This window comes from Plodia interpunctella, chromosome 17 (assembly GCF_027563975.2).
Source record: "Plodia interpunctella isolate USDA-ARS_2022_Savannah chromosome 17, ilPloInte3.2, whole genome shotgun sequence".
Lineage (NCBI taxonomy): Eukaryota > Metazoa > Arthropoda > Insecta > Lepidoptera > Pyralidae > Plodia > Plodia interpunctella.
Genome location: NC_071310.1, coordinates 4,166,047 through 4,193,657, shown reverse-complemented (window position 1 = coordinate 4,193,657; position 27,611 = coordinate 4,166,047). Strand labels below are relative to the sequence as shown.

Below are 27,611 nucleotides of genomic sequence, written 5' to 3'. Positions count from 1 at the left end.
GGTTTTTACTCTACACAAATGTAGCGTAAAAAAATAAAAAAGTACGTACCTAATGCTACAGTCATTTGTTGATATTCTGTCATGACGTTGACAGTCTGTCATGTCATTTGCTACTACAAACAACAAAAATAAGTATGTAACTATGTACCTACCAAAAAAAAAAACAATATTCGGTCGGTTTAGCTACGGAAAAATACGTGTAACTAGAGAGAGATTATTATTCCGATTCCGTGTGTTTAGCAATACTTAACCTGCCTATTGCGAATTGCGGTGCGGAGGGAGAGCAAGAAGTAAAAACTTGTTTGATTTATTGAACCAAACATAGATTTAGTTAGAAGGGCAGGGCCCCGCGCGGGAACCAAACAAGAACTACGAACATTTTATATAGGTACTTCAATAAAATGTCACATAAAAAAGGAGATTTGAAAATATATTGGAATAAGATAAATTACGCTTTCCCTATATTAAATGATACAACTTTCAGCGACTGTACGAGTGCCGAATATGAAGAAATTCAGCAAATCATTGTCGGATTGGGCATTCAAATAAGAATAAGAGACCTTGCATTAGTGCATATAGAGAAATATCTTCGCCAGCATGTCGCTCCATCTTTCTGGTCTAAATTTATTAAAGCAGAAGAGGAGGTTAAAGGTTTCCAGCTGTTCAAGTCAGCGGTCAACGATCTCTATGAGTCAGTATCGAGCTTTCAGGATATGTTGCGAAGGTTGACAGTGCTGAATAGTAGTTGTTGTGATAACAAACCTGTCTTTGGTGAGAAAGATGTCATTATGGGTTTCAAGCAGCAAATCAGGGCAACCCTTCTGTCTCAATTACCATTGGATTATCACATTATAATCAATCATTTCTACAAAGTGTCTTTTAATGTATTTGATAATGAATATGAATATTCTGATATGGGTGAAGATGTTATGTGCTCAGGATGCTGGAATGAGTATTCAGATTGCAACTGTTCTTATATTGTCAAGGTGTTTCATGATACAAACAGGAAGTTGATGGATTTACAGTTACTTGAGCGGCTTACGGGACAGGTTTTGACAAACTTCATCCAAACAAGAATAGAGTCCCATATACAAAAATTGTGTGATGGCACTTTTGATGTATCTCATATTGGTTTTTTAGAAAATTGGTTGGACACCACAGTGATGTCATGGTTAACAAGAATTTATTGTGCAGGCTCATCTAAACCACCACCTGATGATAAGAATATACAAAACGCAATTTCAAAATTTAAGCAAAAGTTAAGCTATTATCTATATCATAGTTATACTAAGTTAAGGATAGATCAACTATTTAATATAATCATCGATTATCCAGATTCCCAACCTGCAGTAGAGGATATAAAGTTGTGTTTGTGCAAGACTGATCTGAGAGCCTCTTTGTGCAAAAACTTGCAAGCTGCTCTAGAGACTAGGCTGCTGCACCATGGAGTGAACACAACAGATATATTGACTGCTTATGTTTCTACAATACGAGCTTTGAGACATTTAGATCCATCTGGAGTTATTTTAGAAACTGTAACGAAGCCAGTTAGAAATTATTTGAGGAACAGAGAGGATACTGTGCGCAGTGTAGTGAGTAGCCTCACAGAAGACAGTGCTGGCAGTGAGCTAGCTGAGGAACTTGCTAAGTTTGCTGTGGATGGTGAAGGAGAAATTGACAAGGATGAAGCTTGGGATGAATGGAATCCAGATCCAGTGGATGCAGACCCTAAAGTCAATTCCAGTGACCGGAAAGCAAATGACATAATATCTATGCTGGTTAATGTTTATGGTAGTAAAGAATTGTTTGTTAATGAATACCGCACACTCTTAGCAGACAGGCTACTGGCACAGGGAGTCATCAACACTGAAAAAGAAATTAGATACTTGGAATTATTGAAATTGAGATTTGGTGAGTCTCAATTGCATTTTTGTGAAGTGATGCTAAAAGACATATCAGATTCAAAGAGGATCAATGCTCTCATACAACAAGACAAAGATTTTGAAGCAGAAAATAAAAAGTTTGCCTCTAATGCCATGATTTTGTCTGCACAATTTTGGCCACCATTCAAAGATGAAACTTTAGAATTGCCAGAAGAAATACAAAATCATTTTAAATCTTACACAAAGTCATATGAAGCATTAAAAGGCAATAGAACATTAGATTGGAAACCACATCTTGGCAATGTCAACATTGAAATAGAAATAGGGAATAAGAAGCTGGATTTGACAGTCTCTCCATTCAATGCTACTCTAATCATGCATTTCCAAACAAAACCAGAGTGGTCACTTGAGGAGCTCCACCAGGCGATGAAAGTTCCAGTTACTATACTCAGGAGGAAAATCACATATTGGCAGTCGATGGGCCTTGTGTCAGAAAAGAGTTCTGATGTTTATGTGTTAGTAGATGGCTCAGATGCAAACAAATCAAGTGTTGCCTCAAATCAGGTACAAGAAATGATATGTGAAGATGATGAAGCAGAAAGTGTGATGGCGTCAGCACATGACCAGAGAGAAAGAGATCTCCAGGTATTTTGGTCATATATTTTTGCCATGTTGACTAATTTGAACTCATTACCACTAGACAGAATACATCAAATGCTCAAAATGTTTGCTCCTGGGACAGAATGCAGTCTTCAGGAACTGCGTCAATTTTTGGACACAAAAGTACGAACACATCAACTTGTTCTTCAGGGGGGCATGTATATGTTACCAAAAACGTAATAAATAAATAAATTAGACACATTGGAAAGTTTAACAACTTTATTTTTTTTTGCAGTTTTAAATATAAAAATTTGGTTACAATATGTCTGTAGGTTATTATATATTTTCAAATTACTGAAATAACATAAGACAATTATTCAGTGAAGCAATTAATTGGATCAACAAATATTAATAAATTAACTACAATAAATAGTGATACCACCACATTATTTTATAGAAATAAGATATTAATTTAATACTCAATTATTTCAATACATAATCTTGTGTCAGTCTTAACATCTATAAAAATACTGTTAAATTAAAATGTAACCAATGTATTTTTCACCCAACAAATTACAGTAATAACAGTTACCTATATAATATTGAGAAACAAATACAGATTCATCAAAAATATTTGTTTGGAATGCATTTAGTACATGAATAAACTTAAATGCAAAGAAACCTTTTTATAATTTCCCATGTTATACTTTTCCCTAGGTCATGCACTACATGGAATGTTTTATATAAATAGGCTTCTACAAAATATGCTCGCGGCTTTGTATATAAAGAGGGGTGTGTGCTAAAATTGATGCCGGTCTTATTTAGATTTTAATTTACATAAAAAATATTTCATGTAAAAGCACCATTTAGATTTTAAAAAAGTTTTGTGAAATAAATTATTTGCTTGAGGGTTACGAGTTGTGTAGTACTACTAATAATAACGACATTCTGTATTTTGTGAAGTCCCTAACAAAATGTGAAAATAATAAGAGAAACATGTAAAATAGGTATTATGTGAGCTAAGTCAACTAAACTCAACATAAAAATGTTAATGAGCAGTTTACGACCAAAAAATACCCTCATAGTAAAATGTTTAAGTTGCCTAGCAACAGATGCAAAGATGCACACCAAGAAGGCTGAGGTTAAGTGCATTTACGCATTTGCTCTTAAACAAATTAGTACTTAGTTTTGAGTAAAGTAATTAAGGAATTGTACGGAACATTTATACCGACAAATAAGTAATAACAGAAACTACATAGTATTGTAAATTCAACTACGACAGTTAAAGCTCTACAACTAGTTTACATATTTACAGAAATTGTATTGATGCTATGTAAAATTTTGTTAGCAATGTAAGATGATCAAAAACTTCGTGAAATATTAATATTGCTAGTATGCATACAACCAAATTTAACATAGCAAAGATATATGATTTAAATGCGATACTATTATATAGTTAAAAAGCTTACATAATAAATAATTAAGTACGAAGTTACAGTGCTAAGAATCTCTAATTGGACGAATCAAATAATATTTAATGTGATTTCACATTAATCTCAAATCCATTTGTTTTTCGCAACAAATATTTAAAAACGATCAGTATACTATAATACTCATAGATGGTATTTTAAAAAAGATATAAAAAATAGAATTGTAATAGTATTTGAAATAAGTACATAATAATAATGTTTATTTCTTCTTCATGGTAGGTAGCATGACGCTCTAGAGGCTATTATTTTAAATTGTTTTAAAAAATTATATAATCATAAAAACAAGTCTTGATATTTTCAACAATAAGCTAACAATAGCACTGTAAAGTTGCATAACAAACTTCTGGCACTCTGCAATTTTATTGTTTTCTTCGTTATTACTGTTATTAAATAATGAAAATAAAGAATTAATTAATGTAAAAATAACCTTCACATAAAAAATACTGCCTATTTTTAATTTATGTTTAAAAAATAAGGTTCAAATAAATGTACCAAAACTACCTACCTACGTTGAATATAAACTTATTCAATCTTCATTTAAAATAAGTATGCTTAATAGAGCCATATTCAATTATGAACTCTTAATTACCTCCAATATTAATACAACATATTATGGTTTTCCGTGGCGATCTTGGTATAATGTGCAGTTAGCTTTAGAGCTTCTAAAATGTGATAAATTTCGAGTACCCAAGTTGAGATAGGATGCTAAGCAAAAAAAATATTTTTTAGTTACATGTCTATTTTAGCCTTGGATACATGCCGCCGTAAAATAATATTGTTTAACATTTTTCCAGTAAATAATCAATTGTGGGCTTGACATGTCGTGTCTGTCACGCGTTGGCGTAAGTTTCAGCCATCATCCGCGCCTGTCACACTTTCTCATTACGACTCATTTACATCCTGGTATTTATAGATCCATATAGGAGTAAGTGAGAATAACCATACACATCAGTCAATGGCCAATATAGAAATTATTTAGGACATCGTTTTCAGCCAGTTCTCTGTTAGTATTAAGAATGTGTTGTGTTCGAATTCCAAAGTGTAGTTCACCGGTTTCGGCGCGGCGCGGGCATGGGCGGCGCGGACTGCGGCACGTGCGGCGGGGCGGTGAGCGGCGCGGGCAAGCCGGGCCCGCGCTTGAAGGGCCCCAGCCGCTTGGCGGGCCGCGGGGACACCGCGGGCCCGTCGCCGCCGCCCCACGCCGCGCCGTGGTCCAGCAGCGCTGCTGCCAACCGCCCGCTGCCGCCCTCTGAAATTGTAGTACGCAGATTTAAAATCAAATTTGAAAATTCATAAATTTTACCTTTTCTACATGCAATCTACATAATCTATACTATTATTATTCGGAGCGAATCTTCGTGGCGTAGCTTAATAATAAAATTGACAAATTGCGCATTCGTGGCTTTGCAACGGCCATTGCTGAGAAGAAACAGATATCCAACAATTGCATAATATTTACCTGGTAGTGTAGCGGAAGCAGTCTGCTGCGGCGGCACAGGTTCCCGTATCCTCTCCACGAAGTTCTCAAAGGTCGTTGGCTGCGTGTGATGGGTGACCAAGGCGTCCAAACTCCTGGCCCTCTCGGCATACGCGTGTTGGTACAGCGGCATGGTGGCGCGCACGGAGCGCCCGCCGCAGAACGCCGCCGCTCGCACCAACGCCGCGCCACAGCTCACGCGGATTATGCACTCTTCCCACAGAGGTCCGAATATTGCAACCTGAAAATATATAAATATAAATGGAAAGCGTAATTTGGATATTTCAATATTCAGGAGGCATGTAGTTTTTTGCCCTAGAATAGGGTCTTACTCTCGTGGATGTCGTACTAGGTGATCAAAGGATAAGGAACTTTGACAGCCGATAGGCAATAACAGCATTCTCAAAGTAAGTTAACACCAGACAGGCAGCAATGTAAAATCACAGGCGAATCTTAAAAAATTGTATCACGTGTTGCATTTTACAAATCTTAGCCAGTGACGGCGTTACCCGACCGCAAGGCCCAAACAAAACTCCTTTACCTAGATTGTCCTGTTTTGTGTCGTCGAGGTTTTTCCATAGTATTGTGGGCAGACCTTGGACACCAGCAAACCGCTGGTCTGGCTGCGGTATGCGTTGCGGGTTCTTTAGGAAAGTGACGGCCTCCTTTCTTTGAAGTCTCCTATGTCGAAACTATTAGGGAACATCGTCGAAAGAAGTTATACCTTACCTATATTCCATTGGAAGAAATATGTGAAAATAGGACGGAGGTGTTCCAATATTTTGTTAATAAAAATGAATAGGACTCACGTCGGGCTTCCTAGTGACAGTGCACCGCAGCAGCCCCCCGTCCAGCGGGTACAGCACGATGAGCACGTCGCAGAACTGTGTGGGCAGAGTGTCGCGCTTGTACGGCCGCCAGTGCTCGCTCCACACCACGTGCACTTCGTCGTTGCCGAGGTGACGAGTCTGGGCACATGTCTCATTTGTTTATTATAGTAAACTTGTATAACAATATTATAATGAAACTAGCCGTTGCCTGCGGCAAAAATGTAACCTATGATACTCTCCAACTATTTCCACACCAAAAATCACCTCAATCCGTTGCTCCGTTTTGACGTGAAAGACGGACAAACAAACACACTTTCACAAATATGGATGCGCGTCAATGGCCTGACAACTAAGGATTCCGAAGACCGTGCGATGGGGAGGAAAAAATAATTTTGAATTTAGAACTCCAACGTAGGAACAAAAAAGAAACTAACTTGCGGCCAGTATAATATTGAATAGAGAATATTTGAGAGTAGGTACCAACCTTGTGCAGGAGAGCGTCGGGCGAGTCGGCGGGCATGCGCGTGGCCACGTGGAACAGCGCCTCCAGCGTCAGCGACGCCAGGTACGGCGCGCTGACGCCGCCGCCGCCGCCGCCGCGCAGCCCTCCCGTGAACCCCACGTGGCTCTCCAGCTCCACCTGTGCAATATTACAATTCTACAGTTCTTCGACGGCATTGCTAAAGGTGAAATAGCCGTCCGCGTCGACTGTAATCAGCAGTTACAAAAAAATAAAGACGCGATAGTATATCTATATTAGTTCGAACGATCTTATTTATGATTACTCTAAACACAAAGACAATGTATAATTACCTCCCAAGCTAGAGCAGCCAAGAAAGCTTCATAAGCAGGGCTCCCGCAGCGGTTGGACAGGATTTCATTGCGGGTTTCCTGTCCTTTTCCCACGTATATGACGGCCACTTTGTGCGTTTCTCGACACCTGTAAAACAATGTGTTGAAATATTTATACTACATATTATTTGATTGCATTTCAAAAGGATTTTCTAAATTTAAATTATAGAACCACGATCTCTAAAATAATATAAAAATCATCTAAACATGTCGAGTTGCAGTATCTGTCGCGGCGAATGGGTCTATCTTGTCCAATCGAGATCTAGTATTTGTCTGTCAAATCTCATTGAGATGCAGTAGTAAAGCTTATAATTCATATTTTTTTAACCTTGTTCCACTGCTAGGCCAAGTTAATAAATAAAAAATATTTTCTGAGAAGACCTAGTTTAGTAGACTTGTCCTCTTTTTCCTGTGCTCATAAACATCATCATCATCAGCCTACAGCAATCCGCGGGCGCCAGCGTGCTCAGCCGAGGGTGACACACAGTATGATACAGTACCGTAGCGCGTCCAGGTTCCGCAGCTCGCGCAGCAGCCGGTCGGAGCGGCGCAGCAGCTGCGCGTGCGGGCGACGCGCGGGCGCCAGTGAGCCCAGCTGCGCCAGCAGCAGCCGGCTCACTGCGAACGGCGACACGCCACCGCTCGGACATTCGGTCCTCTCCGGCTCTTGTTCACTGTACAATACATAGTAAAACAATATATGTTTATGGACATACACATATGAAAAATTTCACATAAGTTTGCACTTATGTGAATTCTGCTTCGTGCCGATTCCTGGATGCAAAAAAAGAAAATAATAGTGTAAATGATTTTCAGTTGTATCTTTAGCATCGAAACTATAATTTTTTATATAGGTATTTCAAAAGTTACAGGCCTTTATTTAGCTCCCAACGCATCTTCACACCTCTCGGCTTAGCACACAACTAGTGTCACTCACCTCTCCCGGCTGAGATAGAGCCTCTCAGCGTTGCGGTGCGCCTGCAGCGCGGCCACCAGTTGCTGCTCGGCGCCGGCCGGCAGCACTGACACGCTGCCCGCGTCCAGTCTACGTCCGCAGACCACTTCCGGTGACGTGTGGCCGATGTATGCGAGTACCTTCGAGTATTCACTTATTAAGAAAAATATTGTTTATGGAATAGAGTAACCAAAAATTTAATACGACATATTTCTTAGACCCTTACCCTACGGTTGACTGAAAGAGACAGCTTTAGCGATAAGTCCGTCTTATAATGTTTTGTATTAGAGAATATAAATAGAGAATGTCATATGGAGTTAAGTCAATTTCTACATATTTTACTTAAATAATTTTCTACAATAAAATTTTAAATAAAATTAATTTAGCAAATAAAATATTTGTACAGATATTTTTAAGATAATGATCAAATTTCTGCATATGCACATAAACTCACGTGGTCCAGCTGATGTTTGTCAGGCGGCGAGTTCTTGTAGTCCGGAAGCAGGTCGGGCGGCAGCGGCGGAGGCAGCGACGACAGTGTGTTGTGACGGGGGCTCTCCACACTGACCAGACAAAAACCACAGTTTAATAACAATGTTGCCCAACATCTTTGGTGCTGTAAACTAGAATACTTGTCATTTTTTTAGAAACCTGATAGCTATATAAAAAAAAAACTTGAAAGAACATGTGACATACATTTCCGGCATCGGTAGCAGTTCCAGGGTCTCCACAGAAGAATTGGACGGGTCGTAATGCAAGGCGGAGGCGTCCCAGCACGCCTTGCCGGCGATGTCGCGGAGCAGCACCCGCACCTGGCGGTCCGATGTCGATAGACCTGCACATGAATTACATGCTACTGTACACATGGCCTCATCATCCATCTCCGCTTGACTGTAATAGATCCCTACAAGGGATAAGTCAGCCGTTGTACATCTATCTTGTTTGTTTTTTAAATAATAAAAATTCAAAAATGTACATGCATTAACAAAATATTTAAAGTCATATTAATTAATATACTTATTTTTCGTACTTACAAATAATAGTATATAGTTGCTATAACTTATAAATAAACTATTGAAATGGTGCGTAAGCTGTATAATCTACAATACAAAATGTGTCTTAGTCGAATAGCTAGTGGTGTCATAGTTTCTATTGCTGTTGAAAAAATATGATTCCATTATACCTGGCGTAGTTCCCCCCGCGCCCCCCGCAGGCATGTCCAACGCGGGTAGTTCAACAAAGGACGCCAGCGTGGAATCGCTCAGCCTCATCAGTTGTATATGCGGCGCCGTGAGGACCGGCGGCCCTAAGGAGCCTCCCAGCGAGGGGCTGTCGTGTTGTTCGCACACGCTTGAAGACAGCTGGCAGCCGCTCCATAGCGGCCAGTGCCCAAGGAACAGCACTAGCTGTGTGCATATCTGTTTGGGAAATATATTAATAATGATTTCAAGTTAAACCCTGTATTCATAAAAGTTAAAGCATACTTTAAGCTAAAGGTGTTTCGTCTCTTTATGTCAATGTCAAAAATTATAAAGTGCGGTAGTGACAAATTACATTTTAGCTAAATAAAGGGGAAATCATTTAATTAATAAGTTACCTCACATGTTCAAAATTAAACACAAAATCTAATTGTTTTACGACGTTTATATAACAAAAATAAAAAAGACAACATTATAGCAGATTAAATCTGTGCCACAGTCTGTATGTCACATACTAATATGCTTTGTATATTTTTTGCTAGACGCATTATGAAATGTTGTAGATCTTAATACCAACCTTCAGCATTTCATCTCGTTAATAATGTTTCAAAACTGTAATAATCACGAAAACCTTTAAAGCCACGGACTATCATGACTTTGCTTTTTATATGAGCTTATTGTATATTGAAAGCCAAATCACAAATATTTATTAGAATACAGCTATTTTATATGAAGTTTTTAAAAATATCCCTATTTCATTAATATACCCACGAGTATAGTCATAAATAATATTCGTACCGTTTGAGCCCAAAGTTTGACGTCAATGGTGGAGGCTGGTGAAGTCTTTGGTCCTAAGTTAACTGACTGCACGTTGGGGTCGAAGTCTTCGTCTACCGGCAAAGTCAGACCTTCGATGTCCGAGCCGCTCGTGCCTTTCATAACCGCATTAAGTACCTGAAAATGAAATATATATATATATATATATATATATATATATATATATATATATATATATATATATATATATATATATATATATATATATATAACAACTTTTTTTTTTATACGTAAACAAAGATATTATACGTTTGAACGCGTTTATGTATGTGTATATCTGTCTGTGGCATCGTGGCTCACCAATGGATGAACCGTAATTTTGGTCTAGTTTATTTTATATTTTAATGGTTACAAAACACTGAAAAATCTGGGTTCTCTTTTATTTAAAATTTTAATTACTGATACATTTTTTGTTTCTCTGTAATTTAAGATATAGGAATAAATATAGGTTCCTAGAACTAAGCCTTTGAAGAATTGCTGAAATACGAATACCTCACCCTGAGATTATCAAGGTAAATTATTAATTTGTTTAAATTATTACCAAGTAAAGAAAATTCATATGTAAAGCAGAATCGAACAATGCACCTATTTTGCAATTTTTAAAAAAAGGTCATGATATTGTTATCACAAAGCTATGAGACAATGCTTCAAGGTTATTGAGTCTTGATATTAGGTAACAGTATAGAATTTCATATTTGTAGGACGAGCGTCTCTCCTCATTAGCACTTCGGTAGACGTATCGAAGACAGTTTTGACATCAATTAGGGGTTTCGTTTAAAATGGCTGCGTCTCCCGGACTACACACAGTCTACAGCTGACTTCATCAGTGCAACTTACTTTTACAGTAAAATAAAATAAATATCTCAAAATGCATAAATCTGTAAGTAAGATTTTAATTGGAATGTTTATTGTTTTTAGTCAAAAATTTGTTTAGTTGGATATTATTGTTAATATGTTAATTTAGATAAATATATATAATTATGAGTAATAGGTTTACTCTACGTTGTAATGTATATATATTTTTAAATAATTTACAGATGTTGTTCGCTCTTGCCTTCGTCGCCGTGGCGTTGGCTGCGCCCCAGGATAACCAAGTCTACATCTTGAAGCAAGAAGCTGACGTCAACCCGGAGGGATACCAATTCCAGTGAGTGTAACTATATTTTATGTATAATAAAGTAGTATACATTTAATTAGGAAACCACTATAAATGTCTTCTGTTCGCAAAACACAGTACAATTCTTTTTTTAAACAGATTTTAATAAAGCTTTTTTACTGTTTAAAATTTTTATTTATCAAGTTTTACAAGACAAGATAAGTTGAAAATATCTATCTGGATAACTGAGATAATAAATTAACTTCATGACATATTTCTTCACAAATATAGATTTCCCAAAAATATTTTTTTATAACATGCCATGTCAACTCTAGTAATTTTTCTCTTTAGTATATAGTCGCCGAACTCTCTGGAATTAACTTAGCCTGCAATGATTTATCTCATTTATTTCCTTTTCCAGGTTCGAAACGAGCGACGGCACAGCCCGCCAAGAGCAGGGCACCTTGAAACAGTTCTCGGAAGACCACAAGGCAATCCAAGTCCAGGGCAGCTACAAATACGTCGCCCCTGACGGCGTGACCTACACCATCACCTACACCGCCGACGAGCACGGCTTCCAGCCCCAGGAGCACGTCGAGCATCAGGACGGACAGCAGAACCAACAACAACAGTACCAGCAATAATTCCATCCTTTTCTTGAAGGTACGAAAGAGCTGAGGTATTATGTTTACGTTTATTGCTGACAACACACGACGCGCGGTTTAATTGTTCAGTATTTTTTGTGTATCGTGAGTATTTAACGGTAAACGTGTGTGGCAGTTAAGTTGCTTTTCTGTTAGAGAAGTGCAATATGGAATTCATTGTAAGTATGCAAAATATTAAAAATCAACATTTCCCTTGCAAATTACCTATATATCGCACAACTTTAATAGAAACGCAGCCTTATCAAGCTATTGACCAAAGAGATTTAACGTGGTATATGGTATACGTATGCAAGGCACCTTAGAACTTTTCCGTCCGGCCTGAAACTACCACGCTAACACATGCAGTATCTTGAATTATGTGCGTGAAATTATCCCTTTCCCCCCTTCCTATTCCTTTCCTTATATCGGCTCAATTTACTTGTTCAGTGATATAGCTGATTTTCCTTACTCATATTTTCCATTCCCTTTCTAATACCCAAAACAAAAGGCCGGCAGCAAGTCGACAATATAACTGCAACACAATCCTAAACTGTTGTTTACGACCCTTTGTCAAAATAATATGTGTAAATTGTTTAAATACCAGGTTTAGAAGTACTTTTTGATACAAAATAATATTATGCCACGATAAAACCATGTTGAAAACGAAAACAGTAAATAGTAATATGTTAAGCGTACCTTCAGGCTCTATAAGGAAAAGTTAAATTCAATGTTTGTATTCGTGCAAACATTAGCACAATTATTGAGTCATCTATTTTTTGTGTAGGTTTTACTACACGCAACATGTGAGCTATGTCAATATAAGTTACATCAATGGATATTTTAAGTTGATTACATTCGAAACTGTCTAGACTGTGATTACGTTGAATTGAAAGGTGTGAAAGGTCAGAAATAGAAAGTATTGAATGTTGCGTTCAATGTTATATTAATGGCACTTAAAATGTGATTACACTGTCAGTCCACGATGTAACTTTGTTATTTCTTAATGGCTTTTTTATGTTTTTATACAATTTGTATATTTTTTACAAATAAACGTTTTTCTTGTTATAATAGTTATTACACTTTGATTTTTACTTCTAAGATCTCGTATTTACCCCATAATTTTTTTTATATACCTTCCTTTTCTGATTGGCGACGTCAGTGCAAATATTTGACGGGCGATCGGTGCTTCCAATCAATTAGATTTTACATTCTTCTTATCGACATAAAAAATCAAGAAGGGAAGTAAAAAAACGTGGCATGTGACAATAATGTTCAACTTACTCTGAATATAAGTAGCAGCAAAGTTTGCTTGCCGTCCTTCTCTTGCATCAGATAAGTGGGCCCGCAGCGCACGGCGAATTCTGCGAGGCAGAGCAAGAGCGAGCCCGCTAGAGGCTTCACGGATTCCCGATTGCTGTTTGACGATATTTGGCCGAGGCATGCGCAAATCCATTTGATTATTTTGCCTGTGAAGTATATTTTTCTATAGTCATACATATCTCAGTTGTGATTACAAGTTTTGTGAGACGGTGGTTAATTTAATTTTAAGGCAAAGATAAAATCTTTAAAATGTAAAATTGTATTATAATTAATCTACATTATATAAGAACTAGCTGTTGTTCACAGTTATTTTTGAACTCGGGAGTTTATTTTTGAACTCGGATCATAAACTGCGATAATCCTAATTTCATTAAAATCGACGCAGCTGTGTAACCGTGACAGACAGACAGACTTTGCATTTATAATATTAAGTATGGTGGATACATTAACTAACCGGCAAGTCCTGGATATTGCTCCACGATTCGATCTGTATAGTCGGCTAGCACCAAAATACAGTCGCTTACCACTTTAGCTATAGTTTTGTTTTTCATCTGAAACAAACGATTTAGCCTTAGTGGAAAATATTTTGCGGCAAAATGCATTTTTAAAATAACTGAACAATACTATTATATAGAGCTACAAATGACATCGGAGTGATAAGTGAGATAAAGTGGTTGCCAGCGCTTTGGCCATACTACCGGACTCAAGAGTATTACATGTAGACATTGATGATTAATTTTATCCAAATCTTCGAACCCATACGTCGAAACAATATTGTCGGAAGCTGTAAAAAAAATGTAATGGTTTTGGATGAAATTAAATAAAGATTTGTCACCATCAACATCTGCAGCAGACACGTGACGCAGGCGGGCAGTCTCTCAGTGTAGGTGCGCGTGGCCAGCAGGTGCGTCACGTGTGCGCACAGAGCCGTTGCGCCGGCGCACCTCGCGGACGCTGACCCTTCGCGTCGGCATACGCGCACTACTATATTTAGCACGTGTTCCTAGCAACAATAAAATTACAATTGTACACATTATTTATAAAAAAAGATACTTTTAAAAGTAGGCCATAATTGACAAATTGCAATATTTAAAAAAATAAAATGGTATTTAAAATGATTCGTCAATAAATAATAGATGACATGATTTCAGGTGTGCAAAAAAAATGCGTTTCAACATAAAAAATAAGGTCGAAATGTTGTACCTTGAGATCAGGACAAGACACCGTATTGTATTGGTGCGGGTAAGGCTGCAACATCGGTGCATTCATCAGTCCGTCGGGGAGCGACAACAGGGACCCTAAGAACGTCACGGCGGCCGTGCGGGGACACTGCGATAATATAAAAGTAGTATAGGATTAGGATGGATCCCAACGCAATTTTTCCTGTACTGGAGTATAGGAAAAATTGCAGAACATTTTCTTTACTCTGAGGAAATTTATCGTTAATGTAAATTTCACCGATTTCCGAAACCGATGAAGTGAACTTTAATTGCGCGAGAATCGTCTCGCGCAATTTAAGTTCACTTCATCGGTTTTCTCCAATTTTTTAAAAGATCTATTACTGTTTCTGTATTTACAAAAAATCACCGTAAACTAGTTCGAGCGAATGTACCAAGCGATCGAACTTTTTCATTTATAAATTTGCTTAAAACCATTGAAAAAAATCAATGCAAGTGAACTTCGGTCAGTCACCTCGGGCGTCATGTCGGACGAGTTGAGCACCACAGTGGAGGCGTGCACGAAGTCCAGCAGCAGCAGCGAGTAGCCGTCCAGAGCCAGGGACAGGTACCGCGGTGCCGCGTATTCCACTAACACGTCTACTACTGACCGATCTTCGCCGGTCAGGCCTGTATACAAAACAATAATCCTTACCTCACAGTCGGAAAAAGCTATGAACATTTTTTACTAATGTTTAAAAAAGTTAAAAAAAACAACACAAACGATAGTGCGTTGCATCGTTCGAAGGTCACAAAAACAGTATATATTTCGACCTGTAGCTATATGAATGTGATAATCAAGAATCAATCAAGTGTCTCTATGTCGGTGGGTTTGAACAACAAATCGCTGAAAAGTGTGAAAGGTCGTACCCGTTTAAGGATATGAAAAACTTCATCTAACTGTCGTAAATCTGTTTTCATATATCGTCAGTTGCACTTTTAGACACGTACGCCCGCACGTAGGCGTTTCTAATTTTTTTTTACATAAATAAATCAGTTTGAATTACATCCAAATTCCGTGATTCTTATTCGAAATAACATACCATGATGTAATGCGCGCTGGTAGAGATGCAAATGCGCAAGATGTAACCCGCTGCAGGCGGAAGGGGAACCAGGGCCCTGCGCCTGTGTCGATTCGCACAGCAACCGTAACGCCAGCAGTTTGCCGGCCCTGGGTACAAAAATATCTGATTAATTTTCAATGTAAAATTGCAAACATACAAGATAAACAAACAACAACATATCAAATTAAGAGTAAAATATTTAGAATGTACTGTGTTTAGTCTCACACCTGTGCGTGGGTGGCAGAGCCTCGGCCTCGAGACACCATCCCGCCACCAAGTTGAACGGCACATGGATCTCGGTGTTTCCATTCAGAGTCTGATTCGCACTGATCTGTAAAAAAACGTGGGTGTTATTGGCGTGAAAAACTTCCTAATAAAATTAGATGTGTTTTCACAAAATCGTGTTTGTATAATTTTTTAAAGTTCTTTTTTTCAAGATACACATTGAAATACGCCAATTATAGATTGTTTATTGATGACCATATCAAAAATGTAATACATGATGCATTATAGAACAAATTTTAACATCTGTTAATAAAAACATAGTTATTCAACTAGAAAATAATACAAGTTAAGCTTTAATTTATTTATTAATTTTTAAGGTTTTGATTATTATTTATTATTTGTTTACAATATTTTTTTAGGTTAGCTATAATGTGTATGTCAGCTGATCATTCACAAATGTCAATTAAAAATCATATTTTTACTTTTAAACTTGCCTGTTTTTCAGTAATATCTTCGCAATTGAAAGATTTCTCTCCGATATTGCTGCACACTGTATCAATCATTTTCCACACAGATTAGTTGCGGCGCGATAAAATACCTGTTCACTGTTGTGATTAGATGCGAGTTTTATGGGTACCCGCGCATTGTACTATGCAATCTACCAACTTTTCTTTTGTTTTATCACGCGGAAGAATTCAAACTGAAGTTATATTCCCTTTTACAACCCGGTTATGTCAGATTCGTGCCATTGTTCATTACTACCGTAGTAATAGTGCACTAACGATTACATTCGTGTTTATTGACAATGAAAATTGCTGAGTCCCTAATTTAATTATTTAACAAACACAGTAATAAATTTCGAGTGTTATTGTGTTGCAATTTACTAGATGTGTAGTATCTGTATTACAGAATGAAATTATCTCAACATAAATTACAAAGAAAAGTAAAAATGCTGCGCGTAATTTTTTATTGATAAAGTCTTTGTTCTTTATTTTTATAACGCTAGTTCTTATCGCATAAAAAAACCTTAGAAAAACAACCTCATATTTCTTCCGTAGCCTCTTCAGAAGCCTTCTTTTTCCTGCTCTTCTTTCGCATTGGCAGTCCTTGAAAACCTTCGAGTTAGACAGCGCAGTGCACACCTTGAGCAACACCATACACAAAGCTTGACCGCCACAGTGCAACAACTACGTAGTTCTATTATTGAAATTGTATTTTCAAACTAACTATTGAGATGCGTCAGGTCTATCGGCCATCTGTTATGATACCGGCGATAAGTTACTCCAGCGTGTCATATTTGCGATAAACATTAGCAGATGCCGGTGACATGTTACGTAGGTGCTGATTAACTAACGGCCCTCAATGGGCGTAGTCGATTTTATTTTCGTAATCGATTTGTTTGAGTGTGGTCAAATCGATTCTTGTTACAGTGGAATTAAATATTCTAATCAGTGTATTACAAGTTTATGTTGTGAATGTTTTATAACAAGTTATTGCTCACGGATTCGTTGGCGTGTTTTTATTTGTATTTCCTAAAATTTTTCTTTGTCTCTTTGAGGTCATTTTTCTTCAACTTTTTTTAATAATTGAACCAATTGGACAGCCAGAATGGTAACTCAGCTCAACATATTATTATTGATAACCAACTATTGGCTCGTCGCGGCTTCGCTTGGGTAAAACTATAAAATAGCCTATAATACTCTTGACGTTTCATCTATTTGTGTGCTAAATTTCGTCAAAATCGTTCAAAAAAATTCATTCAAGGATAAAAACAAAAGTATAAGTTTTTTCTCTCTATAATATTAGTATGGATATGGATAGTATGGATAGCTAAACACTGAAAAAATATCTAAGAAATATAGGTAAAAAAACTTTACAAACACTATTACTATTGAATTTTCATAAAACGTTAATCGATGGTGGTGGTAAACGATGTGTAACTTAAGTTTGTACTGTAGCATCAGCGTGAAACTATCCATTTTGACCATAAAAAAACGAATACCTTGAGCAGAGTTTGGTTGAGGTGTATGAGGTAGACGTAGAGATGCTTGTGCGCGGCGGGGTCGTGCAGCAGGTTGGGGTCGCCGAGCGCGGCCAGCATGCGGCGCCACAGCACGGCCGCCACGTCCGGCAGCCAGCCGCGCGCGCTGCCGCCCAGCGCCACGCCCACACCCGCGCCTCCCGCACACCCCACACCGCCCACACCGCCCACACCGCCCACACCGCGACCCGACCCCAGCGACTCTTGTTCTGACCACTCTGGTATACGACAACAGTTGTTTTGTTACATTACAGGTGCAGTCGTAATTATCATACTGCATATCCGTGAAAAATAAAGGAGGCCTATATCCAGCAGTAGGCTGGGTACAAGCCTGTTTTATTTTATTTTTATTTATTTAAACTTTATTGTACAACATAAAAGTTAACAATAAATGGACTTCTCTGCCAGTCAGAAGTTTTATCATGCATTACTTACGACGAGGTAAAACCACATGGTGCTTACCGACGTTGCCGCCATCAGAAGCCAGATCAATCTGCAGCGGGGAATCTTTAATCGAGCTGCTCTCAACGCCGCTAGAAGGCGCCGGCGACGGTGAGCGGGATCCTGAGAGTGAATACGGCACAGTATAGTCACGTGCAATGATATGTATACAAAAGCATTAATTTTTATTAAACTTGTCACATTGGAATAAGAATCCACTAATCGAACATTATCCTAACTAATATTATAGATGCGAAAGTAAGTTTATTTGTTTATCTGTTACCGTTCCCGCTCTATCTAGTGGACCAATCTTCTTGAAATTTTGCATACATATTGTTTGAAGTATGGAGAAGGACATAGGATACTTTTATCTCGAAAAATAGTACTTCACGTGGGAAATTTATGCGGGCGAAGCCGCGGGCGAAGCCGCGGGCAAAAGCTAATCATTTATAAAGCTCGCTTTTGTTTTATAGCCAACACACAAGTGGACTATAAAACGAAAGCGAGAGGGGTGACTACGTGTATATATGAGGTTATATATGAGTCACTTTACCGACGAGTACCATTTTGTAATACGAGCGAGTTTTATCAACAATATGGTAGATACATTTACAATAAAGTGAAGTACATAAGATACATATAATAATAATATGAGACAGTGTTAATTCCAGCGACCGAAGTGAAATTTAATGTTTTGGAGTTCACACATTTCTGTCTAAATCAAGTTGCAAATATTTTAATAATTTCATTTGAACTTACCGCTCGCAGAGTCCCGTTCGTCATGACTCGACGTTTGTCTCAATGAGTCCAGTGAGTACCATCTCCTTGTCTTGCTACTAATTTGTGCTTCTTTGGTCTCTTCTATAACAACAAAACATAATTCATTTGGACAAAATACTTATTTAAAGAAATACAAATTCACAGATCGAACAAGTCCCAATGAAATTTTCCTTGTATTATGGGGTACTAGTTCAGGTTCTAGATAATATATATTATAAAATAGGTACATTATTCATCAATATGAAAAAAAAATCCTATCCTGACAGGAACCTGGAAGTTCTGAGGAGCATTTATAATCGATCTAGCATTTGCTCGAGATTTTATGCACATAAAAACGTTCCCGGAGGCGAAAATATTATAGTTACCGGTACTAGATGGCGCGTGCGCATGTTTAGCGATGTGTGGGTCGCTGCGGCAGCGCGGCAATTGTCTTCTGGAGTTCGCCTCCTTGCGCGGGTGCGACTCGTGACCTACTTTCGGCGATTTACCTGAGCATTGGAAAATACATACAGTTAAGTACATGTAATTTTTTATGATAAATATGGCAAATTATAAGTGCGATAGCGACAAAACATATTTTAGCTGAAAATATGTTTTGACTTTTTATGAATAACATTAAATAAAATGAGTTTCAACACTAAGAAAATGGGAGTTACCAGGCGTGTTAGCGTCAGCGTGGGGCGGCGGATGAGGCACGGGGGCGCGCGGCGGCGCGGGCGCGGGCGCGGGAGTGGCACGGCGTCCCCGCCCCCGCTCCCCGCCCCCACCGCCGCCCCCGCCCTCCGACAGCTCCAGCGAGTACACGTGACGCGCCAGCACCCGCGTCAGGGTCTCCATTGTTTTCTGTAACGGCCGGCATGTGACGTCACAAGAGTATGCAATGTACCAGCCATGTATATTAAATTGTACCCTATCTAAAGCAAATAAATAATCAAAAAATCAGTGTTGCCAGACGTCCCGGTTGTTGACTCCAGAATTTACGTGAAAGTTTTATGGGATTTGCAGTCAAATGACACCAAATAAATGTTGCAATGAGGAAAAGTTCGGGATTGAACGGTGACAAGATATTGGGTTTGATGATAAGATATTGGGTTTGATGAGAAGATATTTGGGCAAAGTCAAGAAGCTCATGCAAGCATCAACACTTCATGTTCATATCTTTCACCGCTACGTTCAGATTAGTTGTAATTCAGCCACTAGCTATCAGCTAGAGATGATATAACACACACTGACCGCCCACTCCTTGATGAGCTCCTCCCAGTGAGTGAGCCGCGACAGCAACTCCATGAAGTTCTGCCACAGCTCCGGCTTCACCGCCACGTTCAGGTTAGCTTTGATCCACGTCACTATAAGAGTTTGGAATAACGCTGGCGCTAGAAACCCGCCTGAAAATTAAAATTATACTTTACATATATATTATTTGTCTGTGGCTTTCACAGAACGTTGCCCGTCGATATGTTTGACCTCGGGTCTATATACACGATAGCGTGGCAGAATTTACATTATTAGTAGAAATGTAATTAAATATAGACAAAAATGTAAAAAGGGCGAATTTACCTAATGATTCTTGTTTTCGTTTGGGCAGCACCTTTGTCAGGACGAGCGACGTGATTTGAAGGAGTACCAACAGCAGTTGTTCCCTGCAAGTATATAATTTAATTACTTGATTTCGTGCGTTTGATTATTGCGTGATGGTGTTGGAAATTCAACTGTAGGAATCAAGAAGGTCGGTGGGCTGTGATACTAGTGTATAAAAATAAACTTGAATATAATCATCGTAAATTTGAATTAAATCATAAAACAGCTTTAGATAAGAACTCACCAAGAATTAGCGTCCATGGCCACATGCATGACCATGTATCTGTATATGTTGAGTACTCTCTTGCAGGTGTCGGTCTGTTCGTCCAGCAGTTGTTGCTGGCTGAGCGCGCCAGGTGGCGCCACCGGTGACGGCGACGCTAGGAACACGTTCGCAGCTTGCGTCATGAATATTTGGAGCACATTCTGTCGAAAAAAACAGAGACAAATTAGATGTATAGTATGTCAATAAAAAGAACAATTTTTGCTATACTAAATATAATGGTCAAGATCGGTTGTTAAGTATAAGTATTGCTAGCCAAGAGGACACAGTGCTCTCATTAATTTTCTTCACATTACTGTATGCGCCATGAATGGTGGGCCCTGGCGTGTTTACGGTACCCAGCAGTAGGCGATTTAAAAGTTATTTTGCTATTGCGCAGGCAAACCATAGACAATCCTTCCATAGGTCTTAACTTTCGAGGTGCGCGTTGTAGCTTACATGTAACAAATATAAATTGCAACATAATGCATTGATTCTCAAATATGGTATTATTGTGCACGAGTGCCGCACTTGTTTTATTTTACAATGATTCTGTTTGTCATTAATCTTTGTGACGAAATACTATTTAAGAACCATGGAAATATTCTAATTCAACCGTGTGGTTCCCACCTTAGGCTAGGACTAGGGACTCCATATCCTCTAGTAACTGTCATATGAAGCGGTTTAGTGAAAAAGTCTTGACAACTGATAGGCAACAATAGCATTTCCGAAGTGTAGTCCTAGGCTGTAAAATCACTAAAAGGTTTACTTGACTCGTACAAGGAAGTCAATATCGTAATATTCAAAATTGCGCTTCAGGCTATATATAACGCTTAGACAATACCAAGTTACCCTAATAAGGTATGCCATAAGAGCAAAATACTCACATTCAATAAAACATTGCAAAAATATTCTCATGATGATGTCCTGTGTAAATTATCATAACTATAGCCATTTTAAATTACTAATAATGATAATTTTATTTCTACAACGCAGTTCAACGAATAATAGTATATTTACATACGTTTATGGATTGTTTGCTAGACCACCTACGCAAACAGCCGCATGCTTCTCAAACAACCTGTTGTAAATATTTATACTGATGTTTTGTAGAAAGTAGAATATGCAGATTTCGAAATTTTTAATTTTTAATTCCATAGTCGACACACAAACAGGTAGAAATTGGTAGAAGCAGTGACTTACTTGGGGCTGATGTGGTTTTGGATCACTTCATAATGTACCCGTACTTATACTATCTGCTGTCTATGCCATTATTTTCTCCGCTTCCCTGATGCAAAATGGATGGATGCAAGTGTAGATTTAAAAGTTCTCAAAAAATTGTACCACTGCTTAAAATCGATCAGAGAAACTGGTCTAATCTCTATAACCTATATTTAGATATATCAGAAAAGATCATTTTTCATTTTGACCTGACCGAGGATCGAACCCAGAACCTCTAGTGTAGCAGTCATGCAGACAGCAGCATGATGACCATTATTAGGCTACAGAGATCGTTGATGACATGTCTATCCGATTTGGCTTTGCGTAAATCGTTGTCTTTAACTTTATATTTGAATGTAATAGACATCAACCATAGAGTACCTGCAGTCCGGCGCGCACCATGACGTTGTCTCTGCCGAGCGCGCCGAGGTAGGAGTCGTTGCGCAGGCGCCGCGGCGGCGCCAGCGGCTCGCCCGCCGCCACCAGCTGCTGCTCGTACGTGTTCTCCATCAGGAATGGGGGGATCTCTGCCACCTGTCGCAAACGTCCAACTACAGTTTACACCTGTGACCTCCTCATTGATCCGTGACGCCGTGTGCGTTCGACGAGGCAGCTGATAGATATCAATAGCATTCCTAAGGACGGGTGACGTCAGGCAGGCGGCCGGTTGCTACATACCAGCCGAATCTTTAAGATTTTTTCGCCATGAAGCCCGGTTTTAGGTCATGGCGTAGCAGCTCCGCTATTATCTTATCAGTGTTGTTATGTGTCCACCTATTAAACTAAAATTCAGTACTATTGTGGTTCACAAAGATTTTTCCTTATTTATCCGCACTGTATACAATATAATTAGCTGTAGGAAATAAACAACAATATTATTCTATACTAAACATAAACAACATTAGCCGTAATTTTTGATTGCACCAATTTGATTTTTTGATTCGTAGACCCAAGTATCGGACATAAATTTCAACTTGATACTTATATGCGTTCTTGTAACAAAGTATCTTAAATATTAAGCTCCGTATCAGTTTGTCGCAATAACTGTAATTAGCACATTCTACTGATGTATTATATATACATTATACATATTGTAAAGCATGAAGACTTCTGATCGGACATTTGTGCCAAGATCTACCTCTGGTCCATCGTCACACAAAGTGTAATAGTGTGAACAGTGTCTCACATTCATCTGGATCCAGTCCTTGTAGAGCGCGATGACGCGCCTGGTGGCCGCGGCGTGAGAGAACGGCAGCAGGAACGCCTGCCGCAGCACCTCTATAGTGAAGTCCACGTGCTCTCGAGAAGAGCAGCATAGCACGTCTCGGACGACTTGTTCTGAACTTATCTCTTCGTATACTCCTGAGCCTGCGTGAAAATTAAAAAGATCATAATCAAATGTTGCAATTTTTTTATTAAAATGTGAAAAAATATGAGGTAAATAAAGAAAGAGTATGTATTTTTAATTGCATAGGCTTATTACCTGATTCCAAACTTGGATGCGGAGTGTTAGAGGCGGAATCATGTGACGAAGCTCTGCTGGAGTCGGAGGGGTGGCCGACAGTGAAGGAGGTCTCCTCCTCGTGGTGCAGGGAGGTGGCCGGGGTGGGAGTGCTAGAGTGCGGGAGGTGCGAGCCCGTGCTCGTCATGGAGGAGGGCTGACCCCCGTCACTGCCCTGTTTTTTCATGAAGTGCGCGAAGTTCGCCACCCATTTAATCAATGTCACGCGGCACAAAACAAAGTCGTCTTCTAGAACGTTGTGCTGTACAGGTAGTTCTGGAAGTAACATTTATTTATGAGAATGTTACAATGAATTTGATTTATGATTTGTATCAATTTTATGTAGATAATAGCTTACCTAAATTAGGCTTGTATAACGAATTTTTATGGTTAAACTGCGGACATATTACAGGCAAATAATACAATTTGAACTTTTCTAGGAGGAATGCGAAACATCTCATAGCTTTCGCGTGCGAGCGATCTTTCCAGTGTATTTTCGTGACCGATGTCGCCATACCATCCAGTAATATTTCAAAAAAATATTTGGTCTCATTTTCCACTGGCCTCTCGTTGGCGCTAGCCGGCAATAAGGGTTGAATTTCGACAGATTGGACGGGATTTAATGCGTTTGTATCATGGAATATAGAAGCTGAAACATTAGCTATTTTCCCAATTATGCCCGAAGGTGTCTGTTCTACGACTACTTTCTTTGCATTATCTGTGGTGGCGGTAAAATTTGGGTGCTGTAGGATGTCCTCCATGCTGAACTCGTTGGACTCATGTGAGATGTTTCCCGAAGCATCATGCATCGCCTTGAGGGGGGAGCCAGATGGCATGATGTTGGGCTCCGGAAGGCCAGGCACCAGTGACGCAAACATTTTATGAACTTCGAGTGGCGCATTGTCACCTAGTGCTTGGTACCAGAGAAGGAAGTATCTGTGGAATTTTATTAATTTGAATTAAAATCTGTTCTTTCTTATAATGCTTTAAAATTATTATGTTGTAGAAAATATTAAAAGTACCTTATAGCTTCTGCTCGAAGTTTTTGTGAATTCCAGCTATGGAGGAGTTTTGAAAATACTCTTGTCAAAGAGTGTAGCTGCCATCTTTTCCCAATCAACTCGGGGAGGAGGCATAATACTTTTTCTAAAAGACACAAGGCTCCTTCTAATTCTTCCCTCCCCGCCTTGTGCACTGAAATATGAAGAAAATAAGCATTCAAAATGTAGGTAATAGGTGGGTTCAAGACAAAGCTAAAACAAATTTGTTTAGTGCAGCCATTATGAAACTATTAGAGGTGGTCACATTCTTGTTATCAGCATTATGTAATGTCTTCTGTGTGAGTCAGCCCATTGTTATGTAGCATTCCGTTAATAGTGATGTTAATAGGGCATGACAAAACATGGAAATGGTCTAATTTTGGCAGAAACAAGTTTTAAATAATTTTTGATTTGTTAGCTAACCGAGATATACAAAAATAATGTTAATAAATCGAAATACCAATTCGAAAATCATATGATACTTCAAGAATGTATATTAATTCATGCTTTGGTGGGTGGTATTGTGTGAAACATCAGAAATTTTTAAACATGAACCAATGATCATTCACAAGTCAATACTTGTGAATATTCCTATTATAAGCAATTTACAATGGTACATTATTCTTAATGGTGAATCTATATCTAATACAAACAAAAACATACTGTTTATGTATTCTCTCTTATTACCAGATTAATAATATATTTTTATAACATACAAAAAAGTAATGCTGTGCAGTAAACTTGTTTTTTCAAGCACAACATAAGTACTCATAATGATGTCACACATTGTTTTATACTATCATGATATTTTCGATTCTTCCTTTTCGCCTAACTAATTTTAATTATGTCCACCCATGGTCACTAGATCAAGAACTTTTTTTGGATATGAGGCCCTAGTTTTAAAAATGTTTTTCTGACACTCATACAACATTTTAAGTCAAATAATACCCAATGTTTTTAGTTATGTCCACTAATTAATATACAAAATTATATAGATACGGAATTACAAAAATACTAATACTAATGTATTAGGAAACTGTAATTTTGCTAAACCTGTGACAGACAGACTGATTGTAATAGGTTCAGCTTTATTTTGAAACCCAATATACTAGCAGATGAAAATTATATTTCTAGTGATAATCATTCATAACTGCTCAAAATAAAATTATATAATTTTGAAAAATAAAATGCAAATTTTAAATAATAAAATGGCAAAATGCAATATGATCAAGGTGTAGTAACTGCGTAATTCTATTACAATCAGTGATCCCACTCATGATAACACTCCTATACTAATAGACAAGCTAGAGGTGTGATAAGATTATCTGGGTTTGATACAAAGCTCCCCGATGGAATCTGAATGCAAGGTTCAAACTACAACTCACCAAGGTGGAATGGTAGTTCTGGACGCAAAAACAAAAAGAAAACAATTATAAATAACATTAAAAACAGCCAATGTGAAACAAAATACCAAAAGGTTTGTACTATGGTAGATAACTAGATTAGGTATAATTTTTATTTCTATTCTATCTTTTTATATTTAAATTAAGTAAACTGACTCAGATACTGAAAATAAACTAATGTTAGGCAATACAAATCTTGTTTTATTATTTGGATTTACAAGATTAGCTATACACTTACCTCTCTGACGCAGATTATTTTCCGCCTGTATGAAGTTATCATACAATATGAAGTAGACATGACTGAAGTTTGCCTCAAAATATGCTTTTGCTTCATCAGCATCATAATGTTCTGAAAAAAACTAATATTTTACTAATTCCATTCCATTATTTATTATATAAATATAAATATATATATATAAATTTATTTTATCTGGCAATTTTAACAACAGATTGTTATTAAAGACACCATAGCATGTTTAATTTGTTTGATATTTTAGTGAGGATTCCTTTGACATTCTCCTCAGCAGTGATAGCTCGAAAGTGCTACTAGCACTGGCTTGTGCAGAAGTGGTTGGCAGGCCATTTCCAAGGTTTGTACATTATACCTGTGCACATTTCCATTTATGTATACCTTCCTTTTCTTCCTTTGTTTCATATTTTGTTAACATTTTACAGGAATTGGAGATTAGACTCTTAAAGATTTTTGTAAACCACATTACAAAAATAAACCATTACAACAGACTTAAGTTATTAATATATATTACTTATTTCATGTGTTCATATTTATTTAATTACTAACACACCCAGAAAAAATGTCTCTTTGTTTGTTTTTCTTTAAAAAATATATTCTTTCTTTGTATCTTTATATCTTGTTGTAAGTTTAAAAATGTATATGTGTTGGTCTTGGCTCATTTACTCACTTTTCTCCTTTGAGATTATTTAGGTATACTTTATTGTATTTTATTTTACTGTACTTTGATATGTACATGGAACCTATTATTGGCTTTACTTTTAGTTATATATAACATAAGTATCTATAGAATTGTAACACTGTTGGTTTTCTGAATAAAAAATAAAATTACATTACTTATATAATTAAATACTTGGTTTGGAGATGTAGTTTAGAAAAAAAAATGCTTTATTCATGATGAGAAATAATTTAGATTATACAAATGACTTATATTGTTAATACAATCAAACTCTAGCACTAAGTAAAATACAGGGAAGGACGTAATGATAAAGCTAAATACCACAGGTATCTCATAGATGGTAGAGTACATCAGATACAGTTATTCTCAAGCCATTAGCATGTCTTGCTAAAAGTAGCGTTAGGTGAAGTTAGGCGTAGAAAATCAAAGCTTAGAATTAAATGACATCGTTTTTAAACATATATAATCGAGTATTCACACGAATTACTCACCTAATACGATTTTTAAGTGCTTTAGCCGAGTTGCTGAATCCTTCTTCGAATCCTGAATTTTAACTGTAGATTTTTTAACATCTTGATGGGATTTTTTGGTAAACATTTCGGTATTAAAGTTATAATGTCATAACTGAGATCTTTTCCACTATCAGAGTGAAAAAAATATTAATTTCAGATTGTTTTCTTCGGTTTTCACTCCCATTTTGACACTTCATTTACACAAAAATAATTT

General features: G+C 37.7%; 3 protein-coding genes across 5 annotated transcripts; 2 read left to right on the top strand and 1 right to left on the bottom strand.

Moving 5' to 3' along the window:
• The first annotated feature begins 91 nt into the window (after nucleotides 1–91).
• Nucleotides 92–3,164, top strand: mr (morula). Of its 2 annotated transcripts, XM_053757351.2 has the most exons (2): nucleotides 102–388; nucleotides 485–3,164. In XM_053757351.2, exon 2 carries the CDS (start codon nucleotides 714–716, stop codon nucleotides 2,721–2,723), a length of 2,010 nt encoding a protein of 669 aa, XP_053613326.1. In that variant the 5' UTR covers nucleotides 102–388; nucleotides 485–713; the 3' UTR covers nucleotides 2,724–3,164. The 2 variants fall into 2 exon arrangements, with proteins under 2 accessions (XP_053613327.1, XP_053613326.1); XM_053757352.1 differs by having other exon boundaries at nucleotides 92–3,164.
• Nucleotides 2,745–27,611, bottom strand: LOC128676902 (uncharacterized protein). 2 transcript variants are annotated; one of them, XM_053757349.2, is made up of 34 exons: nucleotides 27,377–27,611; nucleotides 26,195–26,305; nucleotides 25,939–25,956; nucleotides 24,536–24,707; nucleotides 23,872–24,449; nucleotides 23,496–23,789; nucleotides 23,199–23,380; nucleotides 22,394–22,546; nucleotides 20,774–20,955; nucleotides 20,509–20,591; nucleotides 20,185–20,336; nucleotides 19,608–19,794; nucleotides 19,317–19,439; nucleotides 18,931–19,032; nucleotides 18,193–18,294; nucleotides 17,692–17,948; nucleotides 15,692–15,795; nucleotides 15,444–15,571; nucleotides 14,876–15,030; nucleotides 14,387–14,512; nucleotides 14,019–14,186; nucleotides 13,638–13,734; nucleotides 13,145–13,329; nucleotides 10,085–10,240; nucleotides 9,271–9,505; nucleotides 8,784–8,922; nucleotides 8,542–8,650; nucleotides 8,070–8,227; nucleotides 7,633–7,806; nucleotides 7,094–7,220; nucleotides 6,765–6,920; nucleotides 6,260–6,418; nucleotides 5,433–5,691; nucleotides 2,745–5,222 (listed from the first exon to the last, which is right to left on the bottom strand). In XM_053757349.2, exons 1-34 carry the CDS (start codon nucleotides 27,480–27,482, stop codon nucleotides 5,020–5,022), a joined length of 5,640 nt encoding a protein of 1,879 aa, XP_053613324.1. In that variant the 5' UTR covers nucleotides 27,483–27,611; the 3' UTR covers nucleotides 2,745–5,019. The 2 variants fall into 2 exon arrangements, with proteins under 2 accessions (XP_053613324.1, XP_053613325.1); XM_053757350.2 differs by lacking the exon at nucleotides 25,939–25,956.
• Nucleotides 10,846–12,933, top strand: LOC128676904 (larval cuticle protein 65Ag1-like). Its single transcript, XM_053757353.1, has 3 exons — nucleotides 10,846–11,003; nucleotides 11,161–11,270; nucleotides 11,641–12,933. The coding sequence occupies exons 1-3, from the start codon at nucleotides 10,992–10,994 to the stop codon at nucleotides 11,861–11,863; spliced, it is 345 nt and encodes a 114-aa protein (XP_053613328.1). The 5' UTR covers nucleotides 10,846–10,991; the 3' UTR covers nucleotides 11,864–12,933.